Genomic DNA, 17,431 nt, shown 5'->3' on the forward strand with positions numbered 1-17,431 from the left:
TCATACTATAGCCAGAGTGTTCTTAGTTTATTGGATTTAGATTAACGATCGTAAAGTTCACTTTATTCAATAACAATTTTTACTGAATAAACATCAATAATAACTTTATTGAAAATAGAATATATCTTTGTTTACAAACTATGAGTTTTAGGACATAAAACCCAACACATGGGTGGTGGAGAACTAATACCATGGTACCCTTATAGTACATTTTGAGCCATTTTCAATCTTACACGCCTGGACATGATTTTGGTGAACGGTCATACAGTGTCGTGCATTGTCCATCCGGTGTCTGATTGACACCAAACTTGGCGAGCATTCATATTTCATATGGACGGACTTAACTCCCGAATCGCATGCCCAAATTCCTTTCAAAACTCCGACTTTTGAGGTTAAGGCCCGAGGCCCTACCCAGCCCTTCAACAAGCCTATCTTTGCCCTTCATGTCTATTCAATGTCTCTGTCTTGCTTATGTCTCAACTTGTCTTCAAGCCCACTTCGCGTGGTGGTGTGTTGGATGATGCATCGTCCTCCTCGATCGCATCATGACACTCTTTAATATTGGCCCGCATGTCGCCAGATGGGTGTCTCTTGAAGGACGCCGCTTTGCTTGTCATGACGTGAGGGTCACAACCTACTCTCTTCATAGTATGGCTGTGACACATGGCTCCTTCACGCCTTTGCCATTGACCATTCATTTCATTGAAACTTCTCCTATTTAGTGCTTCTTAAAATTATGTGTTCTAGTTCTTAGAGTTAGCTAATTCCATGACATTAAGTTCGATTCTAGCCCTATTATAAGGTTGTTGTAGTCATATACCCTACTTAGTCCTATTCCAAGGTTGTAAGTCATCCTATTGGAGTTTGCTCAGAGTTCTAGGTGCAGTTAGCTTTTCGTTCCTACTTTCTATGGTTCATCCAGTCATCGTGCTTTCTACATATAAGTCGAGGTGCCCTTAACTATCTCGGGATCTTGGAGAATCAAGTAGGTATGGAGGAGTTATTTCTCACTATAAGTAACCTAAATTTTTCTTCCTTTTTCGATTAGGGTTAGGAGAGTCAAATTGGATACGTCTCAAAACTCGTTAGGTCGTGGGCATGTGAGGGAAGATCAACATAGGCTCAACCTGGCTCGACTTGGCTCAACTTGGCTCGAGCCGAGGTGGACTTTCAAGCTTCTTTGCCTAATAGTCTTTTACTTGGGTCCAATCTTCCCTTGAGGTTGAACCAAACTTAAAAGACTTCCCTTAGCTTGACTTCAGCTACCTTGGACTACGCCAAGATGCTTCTTTTGAGCCTTTGGTTCATAATTTAACCTTATAAGCGTTCGTTAAGCCCTCAAGTCGAATCAACTTGAACCGATTTTGTTGTTAAAGTTCGCTTAATTGATCTAGCTCATTGAGGACGAGACCGTTCCTATAAGACTCGAGCTGAGCTCATGTTATGTTTGTGATAATGCAATATGAAGTTACCGACCTAAATAAATGTGTATACGTACGAGTGTTTGTAGGTTGAGTTGGGTCGGATTTGAACATTTTTTAGATCCAACTCAATTGTTCGGTTTGTAAATTTTTCAACCTAAAATAATTTGATTAAATAATGAACCCAGTTCAACTTAATCCTAAATTTTTCGGATTAAATTGGTTCGGGATCATTTATTCAAATTTTTATTTTTAATAAAAATAAAATGTCATTTTATAAAACATCAATTTACTTATTTTCAAACATTTAATTAAAATTTACAACTTAATTCCTAGTATATTTCGAAAATATTTAAAAAAAAAGTTATTAATTTGGTACGGGTTGGATTGAGTTGATCAAATTGTTTGAATATCAAGTTTTCTGAACGTGCCAGAGTGATAAAATAATAATAATAATAATAATAATAAATTGCTATATATATATATATATAATTTAAATCCGATTTTTGAGTAGAGGCTAAAAAAGGGCAATGATATTCAACTAAAAAAACTGCCAACCATACAAATTACACAAAACATTTGGCCTGAAATGGTCAAAGAAACAACCTTATTTTCCTCGAGAAAACATAGGACTATCCGAAATTGGAGCATCTCCAACAAGTAAATTTTATTCTCTCTATTATTATTTAAATTTAGTTTGTTTACACACAAAATCCCAAGATATCCCTTCTCTTTCTATCCCATTCCACTTAGCTTCTTGCTTCTTTTCCTCTAATCTTGTCTGAGATCCCATCCTCAGACAACTTGGTAAACATTCCATTTGTTTGTCTTTTGTTGTTGTTGTTCTTCTTCTTCCCGCTCTTCTTCGTGTTCTTGTTTTTTCCCTTCTGTTCAAGTCAAGTCGTTCGATTCGAGATGTCGTTCACCGGTACTTTGGATAAATGCAAGGCCTGTGACAAGACTGTTTATGTGGTCGAGTTGCTTTCCCTTGAAGGCAATCCTTACCATAAGTCTTGCTTCAAATGTAGCCATTGCAAGGGTACCCTTTCGGTATGTCGAGAGTTAACGAGTTTTCTTTCTTTTGTTGTTATCATTATGTTTGTTCTAATACTGAATCGTTGAGCTGTTTCACGATAGATGAGTAGCTACTCATGGATGGACGGTGTCCTCTACTGCAAGACTCATTTTGAACAACTCTTCAAGGAATCTGGAAATTTCAGCAAGAATTTCCAAACTTGTAATGTTTTTTCTTCTCTGTTTCTTATTGTTCGTCCCTCGTTTTTACCTATTGTTTTAATATCCTCTCGTTTTTGTCATGGCAACAGCCAAGCCTCCTGAGAAACAAAATGATCCGGTATGCTCTCGTTTTTAATCTTGAATATATTAGAGTTTCAGTTCTCGTTCGATAATGATTTTGTGTAGATTGTTACATTCGGTTAATTTTTACTGTGTCTTGGTAATTGTTCCATTCTGGTCTTGGTAATTGTTCCATCTGGGTAATCGATCAATTCTGTTAACTTTTACTGTGTCTGGGTAATCGATCAATTCTGTTAACTTTTACTGTGTCTGGGTAATCGATCCATTCTGTTAACTTTTGATGTGTCTGGGTAATCGATCCATTCTGTTAACTTTTGATGTGTCTGGGTAATCGATCCATTCTGTTAACTTTTGATGTGTCTGGGTAATCGATCCATTCTGTTAACTTTTGATGTGTCTGGGTAATCGATCCATTCTGTTAACTTTTGATGTGTCTGGGTAATCGATCCATTCTGTTAACTTTTGATGTGTCTGGGTAATCGATCCATTCGGTTAACTTTTGATGTGTCTGGGTAATCGATCCATTCGGTTAACTTTTGATGTGTCTGGGTAATCGATACATTCTGTTAACTTTTGATGTGTCTGTGTAACTTGATTTTGTATGGATTGTTCCATTCTATCTTACATGTCTTGGTAACTTTTGACATGTTTATTAGTCGAGGGCTCCAACCAAAGCCTCGGCCATGTTCTCGGGAACTCAGGACAAATGTGCGGCCTGCTCAAAGACGGTTTATCCGTTGGAGAAGGTCGGTCAATAGTTCTTCGTGTTTTTCAAGCACAAAACATAGCATAGATCGAATAACATTGGCTAATCGAAACTATAATGTGGTTGACAAAAAAAAAAAAGGTGACTCTCGAAGGGGAATGCTACCACAAGAACTGCTTTAGATGTGCTCATGGAGGGTGCCATTTGACACACTCATCCTATGCTGCCCTTGATGGAGTGCTGTACTGCAAGCACCATTTTGCTCAGCTCTTCATGATCAAGGGCAACTACAACCATGTCCTTGAGGCTGCTGCAAACAAGAAGGCCACCACGCCGCCTCCTGAGGCGGCGGAGGACGATGAGGGCGGAGCTCAGCCACAGGCGGAGGAGGACGCGGCCTGATTCTGCCTCCATCCAAGGCTATGAGAGTTGGGGAAGGGGCGGTGTTGTTTGAGCTACTTTTGTTGTTTTTTCTTATTTATTTATTTAATTTAATTTAATTTATTTTATTTATTTATTGGCCATCAAAGCATGGAAAACAATGTAACATAGTCTTCTATTGGTGAGAGGAGAAGCTGTAATAAAGCATGGATTGCTATCATTTTCAATCACTATACACAATTTTCCTTTTCTTCCAAAATTCTCTCTCTCGTGATTTAGGTCCCACCTCGAGTTTACATTCTCGTGATTTAGGTCCCACCTCGAGTTTACATTCTCGTGATTTAGGTCCCACCTCGAGTTTACATTCTCGGGATTTAGCTCCCACCTCGAGTTTACATTCTCGGAATTCAGCTCCCACCTCGAGTTTACATTCTCGGGATTCAGCTCCCACCTCGAGTTTACACTCTCGGGATTCAGCTCCCACCTCGAGTTTACACTCTCGGGATTCAGCTCCCACCTCAGGATTCAGCTCCCACCTCAAGTTTACACTCTCGGGATTCAGCTCCCACCTCGAGTTTACACTCTCGGGATTGAGCTCCCCTTTGGTTACTGTTTGAATGCGGAATTGTCTGTGTTTGTTCCAACATTCTCATATGTTTTGATGAAAGCTTTAGTTTCTTGGTCGTGGAGTAAGAATCTTTGCATGCAGCTCAATCTCGATGACGTGACGAGTCGTTTACGTTTGTTTAACTTTCTCCAACCCTTCGATGAAAGCTTTAGTTGTTTGGTTGTGGAGTATGATCCTCTGCATGCAGCTCAATCTCGATGAAAAAAAGCAAAAATACTGCAACTACATCAAAAAATCGAGATTTCTGATGTGACAAGTCGTTTACATTTGTTCGACTTCCTCCAACCCTTTGATGAAAGCTTTAGTTGTTCGGTCGTAGAGTAAGAACCTTTACATGCAGCTCAATCTCGATGAAAAAAAGCAAACATATTGCAACTTCATTTGAATGGAAGTTACTACAAATATGTTGACCAGTAGAGATTTGAACGAGATATGTTCGAGTCGGCCACTCTCTCATATATATATACAAACGAGGTATCAAAAGTTACTAATATCTTGACTAGTAGAGCTATGTTCAAGTCGGTTTTGTGTTTATCGCCTCTCTCTCTCAAGTTTTATAGTTTTGGGTCAGTATTTACGATCATGATTTACCCTAAGAGGAAAAAATCATTCCTTTTTTAACCGGGTCCATTCCTTTTTTAACTGGGTCCAAGCAAACCCGTATAACACCACAGTTCTTAAGTCAGGTATTCGAATCCTCTTAGCTAGCATGTACACCTCGTCTTTACTTATAAAATATCTTTACCGTTAATACTTGAGTAAGTTAAAAAATATATTTAGCCAAATTTCTAAATAATTAATAATTAATAATTAAATAAAGTCTCAATATTTGAAAATACTAATATTAAAATAATTAATATTATTTATTTAATTTATTTATTTATTTATTTAACTGTATCGTACTAAAAAGGAAAAAAAGGGTGGAATATGGAATTTTCATTGCTTCAAAGCGTACAGTGCCGACGTTTGACTCGCCGATTCTAACTACGGCCGCCCGATCGCCGGAACTCGTTCTTCCGCTTTACATTGTTGTTTATCGTGAGGAATGGCTGCCGAGGCTCAAGATCAAGGCCATAGATTTTTCGTTGCTGTTCATGTTGGCGCGGGATTTCACGCACCTTCCAACGAGAAAGCCCTCAGGTCGGCCATGAAACGCGCTTGTTTAGCTGCCTCTCTAGTTCTCCGAAAGGTTTGTTTCACAATCTGTCAACTCAATCAAACACAAAGACTGATGCATTTTCGATTTTCACTCGATGGAAAGTTGAAACTAGGATTACCGGATTTTTAGATTTTCGTATTTCCCCTATCCAATTGATTGTGTTAAGCGAGCCGGATTCCTTGTTCAGTGTGATTGTAGATATAAATTTTGTTGGAATGTATCCAGCTCTGGAGAAGTTCACGAGCATGGCGACCTCTTTGTATTCTTCTTTTTGTATGATTTTTATTTGAAGTTCGTCTATGTTTTCTTCGCTGCATTATTGGTCTGTATCGAGCGTTGCTTCCTGCTGAATAATTTTCATTTGAAGTTTGTGATTGTCTTCTTCATTGCATTTTTTTGGCATGTATGGAGTTATTTGGAAGTTCACGAGGACGACCACTGCCTATTCTTGTTTTCGAATCATTTCAATTGGAAATATCTTCTTCATCGCACTGTTGGCATGTATGGAGTTACAGAGAAGTGCATGAGATGGCGAAAAATTCATATTCTTCTTTCGAATAATTTGTATTTGAAGTTCATTGGCATCTTCTTCATTATAGACTTATAAACTCCTTCCATTATTCCGACTTGTTTCAGGGCTCAGGCGGTTGTTTAGATGCTGTTTCCGCAGCTATACAAGTTCTAGAGGTAATTTTCTCTGTCAAATATTTTATTTCGTTTCGTTTTCTCGTAGTGCTGCAGTGTAATTTTACCTTTGGTAATGTATGGTTTGTATCATATGAATACCTATTCTATATCTGGAATGAAAATCATCATACCATAGTTGGACTACTGAATTCGGATGATTTGTAGTGAAACAAAGTGTTCATACCAGTCTTACTGGGATCGTGTCGTTTGGTGGTACCATTTTCATTACTTTGCGGTTGTTGGTTCACTAAGTGTCTTATCCTCACGACGAATTAGCTGTACTAGTACCTATTAAAGTGCTATAATGTTATAATATGGCGACCTACTGTTCTCTGAAACTCTTAAAGTTTCTATTTGTATAATCTATATTTATAGAGAGAATTTATTGTAGGATGATCCAGTGACAAATGCTGGACGAGGATCCAATTTGACCGAAGATGGTCGTGTAGAGTGTGATGCTAGTATTATGGATGGTGATACAGGTGCTTTTGGAGCTGTTGGTGCAGTGCCAGGTTTAACATTCTCTAATGATGAAACTATTTGTTATCATTTATCAGCATTGGCTTCTCGGTTATTTCGATCTCCATATATTATGTGTGACTATATATTTGCACATTTTAATAGTACTGCTACTGTACTTATTTTGTTAACTTAATTGATATCTATCATATGTTCTAGATCAGGTGTCCGAAATGCTATAAAAATCGCTGCTTTACTGGCAAAGGAACAAATATTGGGATCGTCTCTGCTGGGCCTTATACCTCCGATGTAATTATTATTGTGAGATTGCATTGCTTTATTATCTTTCCTTGCAATGGCTCTAGCATTTTTCCTATAATAGGATATTTTTCGCGTGTGTTAGACATTAGTCGGTCTGTCTCACGAAATTACAGAGAAAATCAGCATGGAAACAATGAGAACAGTCCCCAACACACAATAATCTCAGGGCTTCAAGAGGCCGAGTACTGTCCTTCCTAGAGTAAGCTTCAGACCGAACAGATCTTACTAGCTGAATGTCCATGCATGGATATAACCTGCAAATGAAATACCGGTCCTCCCTACATAGCCTATTGTCACATCACCCTATTACAAAAACTGGACAACCCTCAAAAAGCACATTCACAACACACTGATTCCAACTAACTAACCGTTGACTCGTCCCCTCCTTTGCGACCTGCCTCCCTCTTCTTGTACGTTAAGTGCGCTGAGGGCCTCGCCTTCTCATCATCATGCGAGTTGGTTTCAAGTTTAGCAACGGATGATGCCATTGCCATTACTATTCTTTATTTTTTGCTTTGTTTATTTTCCTACTTCGATTCTAAACAATTCTGGAAAACAGTGTACTGTTTTGTTTTTATCAAGATTTGATGTGGTATTGCTCTTGAATGTAGATTGCAGAGTATGTAACAACTAGTATGCTGCTTCATTCTTGAATTTCTAATTTCTAAAATCTAATCACCAGGAAGGTTTTCCTTGTGCAGCTTCCTAGTTGGTGAGGGTGCTTGTACTTGGGCAAAGTCCAAAGGCATTTGGTTGCCAGAAACTACTGCAGAGGCTAATGAGGTTATATGAGTAACTAAGGGACCGTTTGATAATCGTTTCATTTTCTGTATTCTGTTTTTGTTTTTCATTTCAAAACCAGAGTTGTGTGATAACCAATTTTGTTTTTTGTTTTATGTTTTTTTAAAACCGTTTTCGAAATTAGAAGCAATTTTTTTTTTATATATATATAAAAAGTAGAACTCATTTTCTTCCTCTTTGACACATCTTTCTCCAACAAATTCATTTTTCTTACTTTTTTTCTTTCCAAAACTTTAATCCCTATATTTCTCTCTACAAAATTTTTGTTTCTCTCTCTACAAATTGTCTTCTCGATATAATTTTCCTCTCTTTCCCTAATTTTCATCCCTGCATAACTTTTTATTTTCTTTAAAATGTTCATCTTTATTAACTTTCATTTATCTTCTCTTTAATATACATTTCTAATTTCTCTCTCAACTTTTATTTCTCTTTATCTCATCTATTTCTAAAATTTCTCTCCTAACTTATCTACTTCTAAAATTTTTCCCTAACATTTCTCTCTCTAATAAATGTATCTCTAACTTTTCTTTTGAGAAAACATAGCTCCCTAAATTTTCTCTTGCTACAACTTTACTTTATTTTTCTCATTTATCTTTATTTCTCTTACATATTTTTTATGCTTAACCATACTATTTCTAAAATTTCTCTTTTTATTTAAATTTTCTCTCTCTAAATTTATTTCTTCCCATCTAACTTCTTTTTTCTATTTTCTTTATAACTAATATTTTTGTTTATGAAGTCTAATTAATATTCTCTCACTAAATATTTTCTTTTGTCTCTAAATTTACCATCTTTAACTTTTCTTTCCGAAACATTTTTATTGGTCTCTATTTTTTTTTTTCATCTCTGATTTTTTAAAATCAGGAAACCAAAAATAAAACAATTATTGAACATGTATGGTTTTTGTTTTTAAAAAACAAAAAAACCAAAAACTGAAAATTGAAATGGTTGTCAAAAGGGCCCAAGTAAAATCTTCTTTGATTTATCTAAGCATTGAATTAACCATCTGTATCTTACATTGTTGGGTGAATCATCTCATCTTTTACCATCACATATAGTGGTTGGTGACAGAAAGAGCAAAAGTTCAATGGGAAAGATACAAGTCAATGATTCAACGTGCGAAAGAAAAGAAAGAGAATTCTTATGTAGTGAATTCTTGCAGTTCTCAAGACAATACTAGAATATCGGGTTTGGGTTCTCTATTTTATATGTTATCCTATTTTAACCATCTCCTCTCGCCTGTTCCTAATGCCTTTTATTTATTTTTATTTTGATTGTGTAGAAGTCCAATCACCCAATCCACTGGAAGGCACAACATGCCAGTCAGCAACGTTAAATGATGCAGAAAATGATTGTACTATGGACACGGTTGGTGTTATATGTGTTGACAGTGAAGGACATATCGCATCTGGGGCCTCAAGTGGTGGCATTGCAATGAAGGTAGTTTGTGCTTTTCCTCATATTATTTGAACGAGGTAGAAGTATAATTGCATGATTAGAAAAGGATTTTAACAGATTTTAACTTTTAGGTCAGTGGACGTGTAGGATTAGCAGCAATGTATGGTTCAGGTTGTTGGGCGTCCTCAAAAGGTCCATTTGGGACTCCCTTCATGGTTGGGGGTTGTGTTTCTGGTGGAGGAGAGTATCTAATGAAAGGATTTGCAGCTAGGGAATGCTGTGTATCATTATCACTGTATGTTTCTCCATCATCCATGATTAGGTTTCAGTGAATTTTCAGTGCTAAAACACTTCAATATTTTGAGGTTTCATTTTATTTATTCTGAAATTGCTTATCCAAAATGCACAAACACAGACTCCGGAACTTTGACCTCAACCTAAAGATTTCTATAACTGTACATTGTAGAACCAAGCGTAATCGTCTGTGTTCATTGTTTAATTGTTGTCAATGTACCTGAATGAATTTCTTATTATGTTCTCATATTAGAACACCAACCATATGGTTTCTATAGGGGAGGTCTTTGTGCAGCGTGGAGGACTTTATTCTATAGAATGTTGGCAATATTTATTAAGAACAAAATCATGATGTGTTGGTCTAGTGATAAAAAAAGACCATGTAAATAATAAGGGGTTTGAGGGAATGAGTTCAAGTCATGGTGGCCATCTACGGATTCTCTAGAAGGAAAGTTTTGTATAAAGCATATTGCCAGTGTATTTATTTCACTTTCACAATCGATTATCTAATGGTAACACTAATATCAATAACTTTTGGTTTGTTTTTTTTCAAGCGAGCACCCAAGCTGAAGTTTGAATGCGCATATGGAGTGTTTGAATTTCTTAAATAATTCGAACCAAGCAACCGTGTGTGTATTGAATCTGGAAAGTAGTTAATATATTAAGATTAGTCAAGTTTTCTCCCTGGATAACATTGCTTGATGAGATAATGACCATCTGAAAATCTTTCTTCATTCGTTGCATTTATTCTTGATCAGGTCATATTGTTTGCACATTGAAGAATATTTGCATACTAATTAACTAAGTTGAGTCGTCTATTATTTTTATTTGACATCGTTATATATGGTCCGCTCAGATCACAGGCAGGTCCGGCCTCTGCTTGCATGAAAGTTCTACGCAATTTTGTTCAAGAAAGCAGTCAACATAATACTGATAAGAGTGCTGGGATTTTACTTGTCCAGGCCGATGCTCCTAAATTGGTGACCTACTAATTGAACACTTTTTGTTATTCCATCTATCATAATTATGTATCTCAGTATTGTTGCCACAGGCCCCAGGAAATCCGCAGAAGTTGAAAGCCGTGGAGATTGCTGCTGCTTATTCATCCCTTTCATTTGGAATGGGTTACTTTGCAAGCTCCATGGAACGACCCAAGGTATTTATTCACAGTTTTCTGATTCTGTGATGATGTTAGAATCCAAGCTGTTTAATTTGTATAAGGCCTTAAGGTAAGGGGTTATATACACTACCTTTTGTTTTCTATTTTTTAGAGTAGAGGGAGACTAAGCTACGTTAGAGAGAGGGAAAAAAAGGTATAAGTTTTAGAGGGAGAGGTTAGAGAGAGGGAATGAAAGTAGACAGAAATTTGAGAGAGATCTGTTAGAGAGAGGGAGAGCTATGAGATCCCACATCAGTTGAGGTGGGGAGGAGAACGAAGCATTCTTTATAAGGGAGTGGAAACCTCTTCCTAGCAGACGCGTTTTAAAAACTTTGAGGGGAAGTCTGAAAGGGAAAGCCCAAAGAGGACAGTATTTGCTATCGGTAAACTTAGGCCGTTACAAGAGCAATGTTATAAAGAGAAATGTTACCGGGTTAGAAAAATAACGAGGAGCACAGGGAAATAAAAGCTATAAAAAGAGAAATATTAGAGATGGAAATAAATTTTAGAGAGAAAAGTTAGGCAGAAATATGACAGAAAAGGAAAGAAAAGTCCTTGAGTGAAAAATTAGTGGTAGATATTCTAGAGAAAGGTATGTTGGAGACGATATGTTAGAGAAAGGAGACTATTTGTGAATATTTCAAACAATCATATTTGTGAAACCTTTGGTTGATTATTAAATCCTCTATTTTCTTGTCTCAGGTGTCCATTTTAAGAAGTACTAAACAAAACAATAAGATGGGAATCGATCATTTTGAAGCACGTATCGATCTTTCGGACAACGGGAAGCTCTAACATAGCTATAGCCAGAACGAGGTGCAAGAATTACGCTCTCTCCATCTTCGTCACGATCCAATTCTACAGAGAAAAGGTCATAATTGTAGAACTTCCATTACGTTTTTTGTTTATTCCAGTAACAATTTGAAGATGCTGATAAGAGCATTAATTATCTATTGAAAATTAGACTAAAAAGTTAGGTTCAGATCAGATGCTCTTCACTCATGTTCCCTCCAAATTTGAGGTTGCAGTTTCTAATTTCTGGGATGGATACACAAAGGTCAAAAGAAGTTAAAGTTGGTACCATATTTATTTTTAGCTATACCTAATAACGAGCATATTCTGAAATATGTTTGATCCCCTTCCCTTTGCCATCATTGGTGATATATTTGAAAATGATATCGATAATTAGTGGCATGTTTGAAAGTGATTTTGAGAGCCTGAGTAAGAGCTCTAGACTATGACCATTTTAAGCCGAAGGCTGGGTCTCTCAATACATTCTGCCCGTGTTTTGTTATTTTTCTTTTCCTAGGGGTATTTCCTTTATCAATTATAATGTACTAGGTTAGGTTGCCATCTAGGTCTCGGTCGAGGGTGACTGCAGAATTCTTGTAGCATTCTTCCCTTGATTCACGATTCTTTTTGCTGAATTAATCCTCTATGTGTCGGAACTTAAACCGTGGTAGTGCTCTTCTACAACTTCTTCAATTACATAGATAACAACTCCTTTCCCTTCACTTCTCTGTATGAAATCACTCTAAATGAAATTGAATTTGTGGAAGAAAAAGAAAATCAATTTTGAACTACAGTCGAGTGAATTTGGTTTATTTAATAAATTAGTTAGAGCCGATTCATTTTGATTTTGACCAATTGGATAATTAATTTAGTTAGTTCAGTTCGTGAATAAATTTTTGTTAAAAAAACGAAATGTCGGTTTGAGATTGACCTACTTATGATTTATGACATATCATCAAATAGTCATCATCTCGACCATTCATCTTTCCATCCCGACCGATCGATTTCTGTTTCAATCCGTCTTGTTTGTTATAATTTGCACCCCTACCTAGACTTCGATACGACAATGCAACAACAAAATGTGTATCCCCTGTGATTATTCAGCATATAGAAAAGATCCAACAAATACAAGGTTCAATCTCCACAAGTCATTCATTCACTCAAAAGAAGATAAGTTGTAATGACTTGAGAAGATGTGTGCTCACACATGGGGTTATTTAACAGCTTGGTCCTTTGCTAAAGGAAAGCTTTTTAGGTAAATTTCACTGGAAGTTGTGTGTTCTCTTTGCTGCTGTGAGCGTGTTCGAGAGGAGCATTGCTATCGTCATTGGCCCGACTCCCCCGGGTACAGGAGTAATAGCCGAAGCAATTTTGCTGGCCTCCTCATAACAGACATCCCCTACGAGTCGATATCCACGAGGACTACTTGCATCCTGTTACACGAAGATGACAACCGAGTGTGAAACTTCGAATGTAGAAATGAGAGAAGATTTCGGTTTAGCCATATGTACATAGACATGCCACGAAGATCAAAGAGAACAAGGGCTTATTCGATCTAATCGTAACACGTAATCCTTTAAAAGGTGTTTAACGATAATAAATGTTTGTGTAAAAGTACTTTACTCACCTCTACTGGATTAATTCCAACATCGATAATTACCGCACCAGGCTTTATCCAACTTCCCTCAACCATATTAGCTTTGCCAACTGCTGAGATGATAATATCAGCTTGTCTTGTTAACTCTTCGGGGTCCTTGGTCCTTGAATGAACTACGCTAACGGTCGCATCTTCTCGCTACACAAAAACGATAAACTATCGTCAACATAATCTACAACCGATAAAGTTGTGAAGTGTTGGATGATGAAAGTCCCACATCGGCTAATTTAGGGAATGATCATGGGTTTATAATCAAGGAATACTCTCTCCATTGGTAGGAGGCCTTTTGGAGAAGTCCAAAGCAAAGCCATGAGAGCTTATGCTCAAAGTGGACATTATCATACCATTATGGAGAGTCGTGTTCGTTTAACATGGTATTAGAGCCATGCCCTAAACTTAGTCGTGCCAATAGATTGGTAAATCCTCAAATGTCGAACAAAGGACTCCAAAAGAAAAAGGAGTCGAGCCTCCTCGAAGGCATAGTAAAAAATGACTAAGACTCCAAAAAGAAAAAGGAGTCGAGCCTCGATTAAGGGGAGACGTACTTTGTTCGAGGGGAGGTGTTGGATGATGAAAGTCCCACATCAGAAATACTCTCTCCATTGGTATGAGCCTTTTGGGGAAGCCCAAAGCAAAGCCATGAGAGCTTATGCTCAAAGTGGACAATATCATACCATTGTGGAGAGTCGTGTTCGTTTAACATGAAGTAGATAGATTAAAAATTAAAAACTCACTTGAAGCAAAAGAGCAGCTGGAGTTCCTACAATATTGCTTCTACCGATTACAACAGCTCTCTTTCCTTTGATACTAATGTTGTATCTATGCAGCAATTCAATACACCCTTTTGGTGTGCATGGAACAAACAACGGTTCTTCACCTCTCATTGCAAGACGACCAATGTTCAATGGGTGGAATCCATCTACGTCTTTTTCAATGCTAACAGCATGTAATACATTCTGTTCATTCATGTGCTGCCAAATCAATGAAAACATGTTATCTTGGATCTTGAATAGCTAATGTAAATGGGGTCCATTGGACCATAATATTGCTATAAATATGTTTTCGGTTGCCAAAGTGAGTACAGCTCAACGAGTAATTGACATGTACTAATTACTCTCTTGAGGTCGGCGGTTCACATCCTCGTATATTCCATATTTTTTGTACTAACAAAATATGCATATTGCAATGTAAAGTCCTAAGTTCAAACTCTCATCTATATTTACATAGGATAAGGCATGTGGAAATGAAGATAGCAAACAAATAATGCAGATACCAACAAAACTTAGCAGCACCCAACGAACGACATGACCACACCGCTCGATAACAATTTTTTTTTACTATGCATGTTTCGAAGTTTAATTTGTACTTGTTTTCTCTCCATTTTTTTACTATGGTTTTAAATTGAATTCTTAGTCCATTCTACAATAAAAAAACACGTTTTTAAAATTGGTTCTTTTCTAACATTCATGGGTGTCTGGGCCAACTTGCGCACACTTCAACTAATATCATGGGATGACCACTTGACCTACAACATTTGGTTGTCAAAGAACCTCGTAGGGTATTAAATCCTAGATAGGTAGCCACCCTGTTCGAACTCGTTCCTTCTAAGCCCTTTTGTTTGGTTTTCTAGATTAAAAAAACATAGAAACTCATGTGGAAGAAGTGCTTGTGAGCATAATTTTCAAAAACAAAAGGCAAACAAGCAAATGATTATAGACCGAGGTCTTAAGTTTAGAGTGTCCTTAGTAATATTCTAAGATAATATAGTAAATTGTGACAATATATGTAACAGCTCAAGCCCATCACTAGCAGATATTGTCCGTTTTGGCCTGTTACATATCGTCGTAAGCCTCACAGTTTTAAAACGTGTCTGCTAGGGAGAGGTTTTCACACCCTTATAAAGAATACTTCGTTTCCCTCTCCAACCGATGTGGGATCTCACAATCCACCCCCCTTTGAGAGCCAGCGTCCTTGCTAACACTCGTTCTTTGAAGGTGGGATCTCACCATATAAGTTATTTGACAAATGAAATGAAGTTTAGTAAACATACCTTAGGCAAAGGTAATTGAACAAGGATGCCATGGACAGATGGATCATCATTGAAGTCGGATATGTGCTTGAGCACTTCTTGCTCGGTAGCATTTTCAGGCAAGTTTACTTCAAAGGATTTAATACCCACAGATTCACAAGCTTTTTTCTTGTTTCGTACATATGTTGCAGAATCCTTCCTATCTCCAACAAGGATGACTGCTAATCCCGGAACAACACCAATGGCATCCTTCATTCGAGATACTTCAGCAGTAATCTCCTCTCTTATCTGCTTCGCCACCAATTTTCCATCAATAACTTGTGCAGTTGCCTCGGTCGAGATTGAAGCTGAAGTAAAAAGAAAATAAGAATCCAGAATCCCTAGCATAAAAGCCACACAAAAAGATCTCTCCATTGCTCTAACTATGAAAATCAAGCTGAATTCTCCATGGTAATGGTTACTGAAAAAGTACATAAAAAACTATGAACAATCCAAGATCATCCAACCACAACATGCATGCCTATACATAGAACACTTATTCTGAAGTTGCATAGCCAGCATACAAAACTACAACAATTTAATGCCATTTTAGCACCGAATGCTTGCAAGCAGCATAAAATCAACGCAAAAACATTCCATAGTTCCACAAGTTCAAGGAGAAAAATTAGGTGAAAATTAAACGGCAGATCCTATGAAGCTCTAAATAAAAGAATCATCAAAGAATTTTTCTCATAAACAAAGAGACATACCGGAGATGACGGGCAAAGTTGAAATTGAAGATCGAGAAACAAAAGTTCTAGGATACGCAGGACAGGAACGGCCAAGAACACGGTGAAAGAGAACAGCGCTATCGGAGCTTCGAAGCCTGGTTCGAGTAGTGGGAACAAGACGAACAATGGCGGAAGGGGAACAATCTGTGAATTTCATCGATGACGCCATTATAAGACACCGTAAGAAAAATCTGCACGTTTTTGCTACAAAAACAAACAGGAATTACAGAGCTACAGAGCGGCGGAGCAAAGATAAACTGTAGAACAAGGCAAAAAGATAACACTTATTTCGCTCTCTGTGTCACTCACGATGAACAAAGAGAGACTTGCTTTTGTAGGCGAAATCAACAAAGGCAGGAATCAGAACAGGTGTAGGATGATGAGCGCCGGCGGAGAAGACGGCGGAGAAGTGGCGGCTGAAATAAAATGAATCCCTAACGCGAACACTGATTATTCACTCCGGCAGAGGAGCCGTTTCCTTTTATTATTATTATTTTTAATTTTTTAATTTTTTTTTTAAAGTTTTAAGCTTAACATAGGTATTGTTAAAATGTCCATTAATGGTATTATTTTTAAGAGTGGACTAATTTTGTCTCTATTTAAAAGATTATATAAATAATAACAAATAACATATATATACCTAATGATTTTTTACAAAGTGGTAATAGAAGATATGACTTGTACAAATTTTGATCTAATCCACTCAAACTACTCGAGATAATCGAGAGAGAATCTCGAGCTAGTTCATCGAGCCAACAGAATCTTACGTACAATTATAGACAAATGATTCATTCAATGGAATAACGAATGATATAATAGATATCATATCAGACCAAGCAAAAGCTCTACAAAATTATTATGTTCTAAGCTATGTCCACGTCACGAAGGGTAAATATACAAGAGCTTTGGAATAATATTGTCAAGCACGTGAACAAAACTCAAGTTATGCCCTAAACTTAGTCGTGCCAATAGATTGGTAAATTCTCAAATGTCGACTCCAAAATAAAAGGAGTCAAGCCTCGATTAAGAGGAGGCATGCTTTGTTCGAGGGGAGATGTTGGATGATGAAAGTCCCACATCGGCTAATGATCATGAGTTTATAATCAAAGAATATTCTCTCCATTGGTGTGAGACCATTTGGGGAAGCCCAAAGCAAAGCCATGAGAGCTTATGCTCAAAGTAGACAATATTGTATTGTACCATCGTTGAGAGTCGTGTTCATCTAACATGTATCTACCTGCAACAAGCTCCACTATATATAGAAAACGAAAACGAAAGTAAAACGTTTTCGTAAAATCTCTAATAAATACTAAAATTTGAATAAGATCAAAGAAATAATGGTTTACTTAAAAATAATAATGCAAAATTGAAAGTGTATGTAGTAATCTAGAAAGTTGTCATGTTCCTATGGATCTTGTAAAGGGTTTAAAAAAAAAAAGGTTGCTCTTCCAA

At 37.1% G+C, this 17,431-nt stretch overlaps 3 protein-coding genes across 5 annotated transcripts; 2 read left to right on the forward strand and 1 right to left on the reverse strand.

Annotated features, from left to right (window-relative positions):
- Positions 1 to 2,336: 2,336 nt before the first annotated feature.
- LOC111800989 (LIM domain-containing protein PLIM2c-like) lies at positions 2,337 to 3,970 on the forward strand. Its single transcript, XM_023684936.1, has 5 exons — positions 2,337 to 2,471; positions 2,559 to 2,658; positions 2,747 to 2,775; positions 3,395 to 3,484; positions 3,586 to 3,970. Exons 1-5 carry the CDS (start codon positions 2,337 to 2,339, stop codon positions 3,844 to 3,846), a joined length of 615 nt encoding a protein of 204 aa, XP_023540704.1. The 3' UTR covers positions 3,847 to 3,970.
- Positions 3,971 to 5,379: 1,409 nt separating this feature from the next.
- On the forward strand, positions 5,380 to 11,830 carry LOC111801219 (putative threonine aspartase). Its single transcript, XM_023685246.1, has 11 exons — positions 5,380 to 5,642; positions 6,249 to 6,299; positions 6,691 to 6,811; positions 6,983 to 7,067; positions 7,781 to 7,862; positions 8,939 to 9,068; positions 9,163 to 9,320; positions 9,410 to 9,573; positions 10,429 to 10,552; positions 10,624 to 10,728; positions 11,434 to 11,830. The coding sequence occupies exons 1-11, from the start codon at positions 5,499 to 5,501 to the stop codon at positions 11,524 to 11,526; spliced, it is 1,257 nt and encodes a 418-aa protein (XP_023541014.1). The 5' UTR covers positions 5,380 to 5,498; the 3' UTR covers positions 11,527 to 11,830.
- Positions 11,831 to 12,590: 760 nt separating this feature from the next.
- LOC111799988 (bifunctional protein FolD 4, chloroplastic) lies at positions 12,591 to 16,445 on the reverse strand. Of its 3 annotated transcripts, none has more exons than XM_023683547.1 (6): positions 16,289 to 16,445; positions 15,959 to 16,183; positions 15,231 to 15,556; positions 13,915 to 14,151; positions 13,151 to 13,318; positions 12,591 to 12,956 (listed from the first exon to the last, which is right to left on the reverse strand). In XM_023683547.1, exons 2-6 carry the CDS (start codon positions 16,146 to 16,148, stop codon positions 12,786 to 12,788), a joined length of 1,092 nt encoding a protein of 363 aa, XP_023539315.1. In that variant the 5' UTR covers positions 16,149 to 16,183; positions 16,289 to 16,445; the 3' UTR covers positions 12,591 to 12,785. The 3 variants fall into 3 exon arrangements, with proteins under 3 accessions (XP_023539315.1, XP_023539316.1, XP_023539317.1); XM_023683548.1 differs by having other exon boundaries at positions 16,310 to 16,431; XM_023683549.1 differs by lacking the exon at positions 16,289 to 16,445 and adding an exon at positions 16,262 to 16,281.
- Positions 16,446 to 17,431: the final 986 nt, after the last annotated feature.

Source organism: Cucurbita pepo, chromosome LG08 (genome assembly GCF_002806865.2).
Source record: "Cucurbita pepo subsp. pepo cultivar mu-cu-16 chromosome LG08, ASM280686v2, whole genome shotgun sequence".
NCBI lineage: Eukaryota > Viridiplantae > Streptophyta > Magnoliopsida > Cucurbitales > Cucurbitaceae > Cucurbita > Cucurbita pepo.

Excerpts from the sequence above, each read along its gene's own strand:
- LOC111800989 (XM_023684936.1), top strand. The coding sequence starts at position 2,337 with ATGTCGTTCACCGGTACTTTGGATAAATGCAAGGCCTGTGACAAGACT. Across the intron at positions 2,472-2,558 it reads ATTGCAAGGGTACCCTTTCG|ATGAGTAGCTACTCATGGAT; the intron begins GTATGTCGAGAG and ends GTTTCACGATAG. Across the intron at positions 2,659-2,746 it reads CAGCAAGAATTTCCAAACTT|CCAAGCCTCCTGAGAAACAA; the intron begins GTAATGTTTTTT and ends TCATGGCAACAG.
- LOC111801219 (XM_023685246.1), top strand. The coding sequence starts at position 5,499 with ATGGCTGCCGAGGCTCAAGATCAAGGCCATAGATTTTTCGTTGCTGTT. Across the intron at positions 10,553-10,623 it reads AGGCCGATGCTCCTAAATTG|GCCCCAGGAAATCCGCAGAA; the intron begins GTGACCTACTAA and ends TTGTTGCCACAG. Across the intron at positions 10,729-11,433 it reads GCTCCATGGAACGACCCAAG|GTGTCCATTTTAAGAAGTAC; the intron begins GTATTTATTCAC and ends TTCTTGTCTCAG.
- LOC111799988 (XM_023683547.1), bottom strand. The coding sequence starts at position 16,148 with ATGGCGTCATCGATGAAATTCACAGATTGTTCCCCTTCCGCCATTGTT. Across the intron at positions 13,319-13,914 it reads CAGCTGCTCTTTTGCTTCAA|CGAGAAGATGCGACCGTTAG; the intron begins GTGAGTTTTTAA and ends GTTTTTGTGTAG. Across the intron at positions 12,957-13,150 it reads TTGGAATTAATCCAGTAGAG|GATGCAAGTAGTCCTCGTGG; the intron begins GTGAGTAAAGTA and ends TTCGTGTAACAG.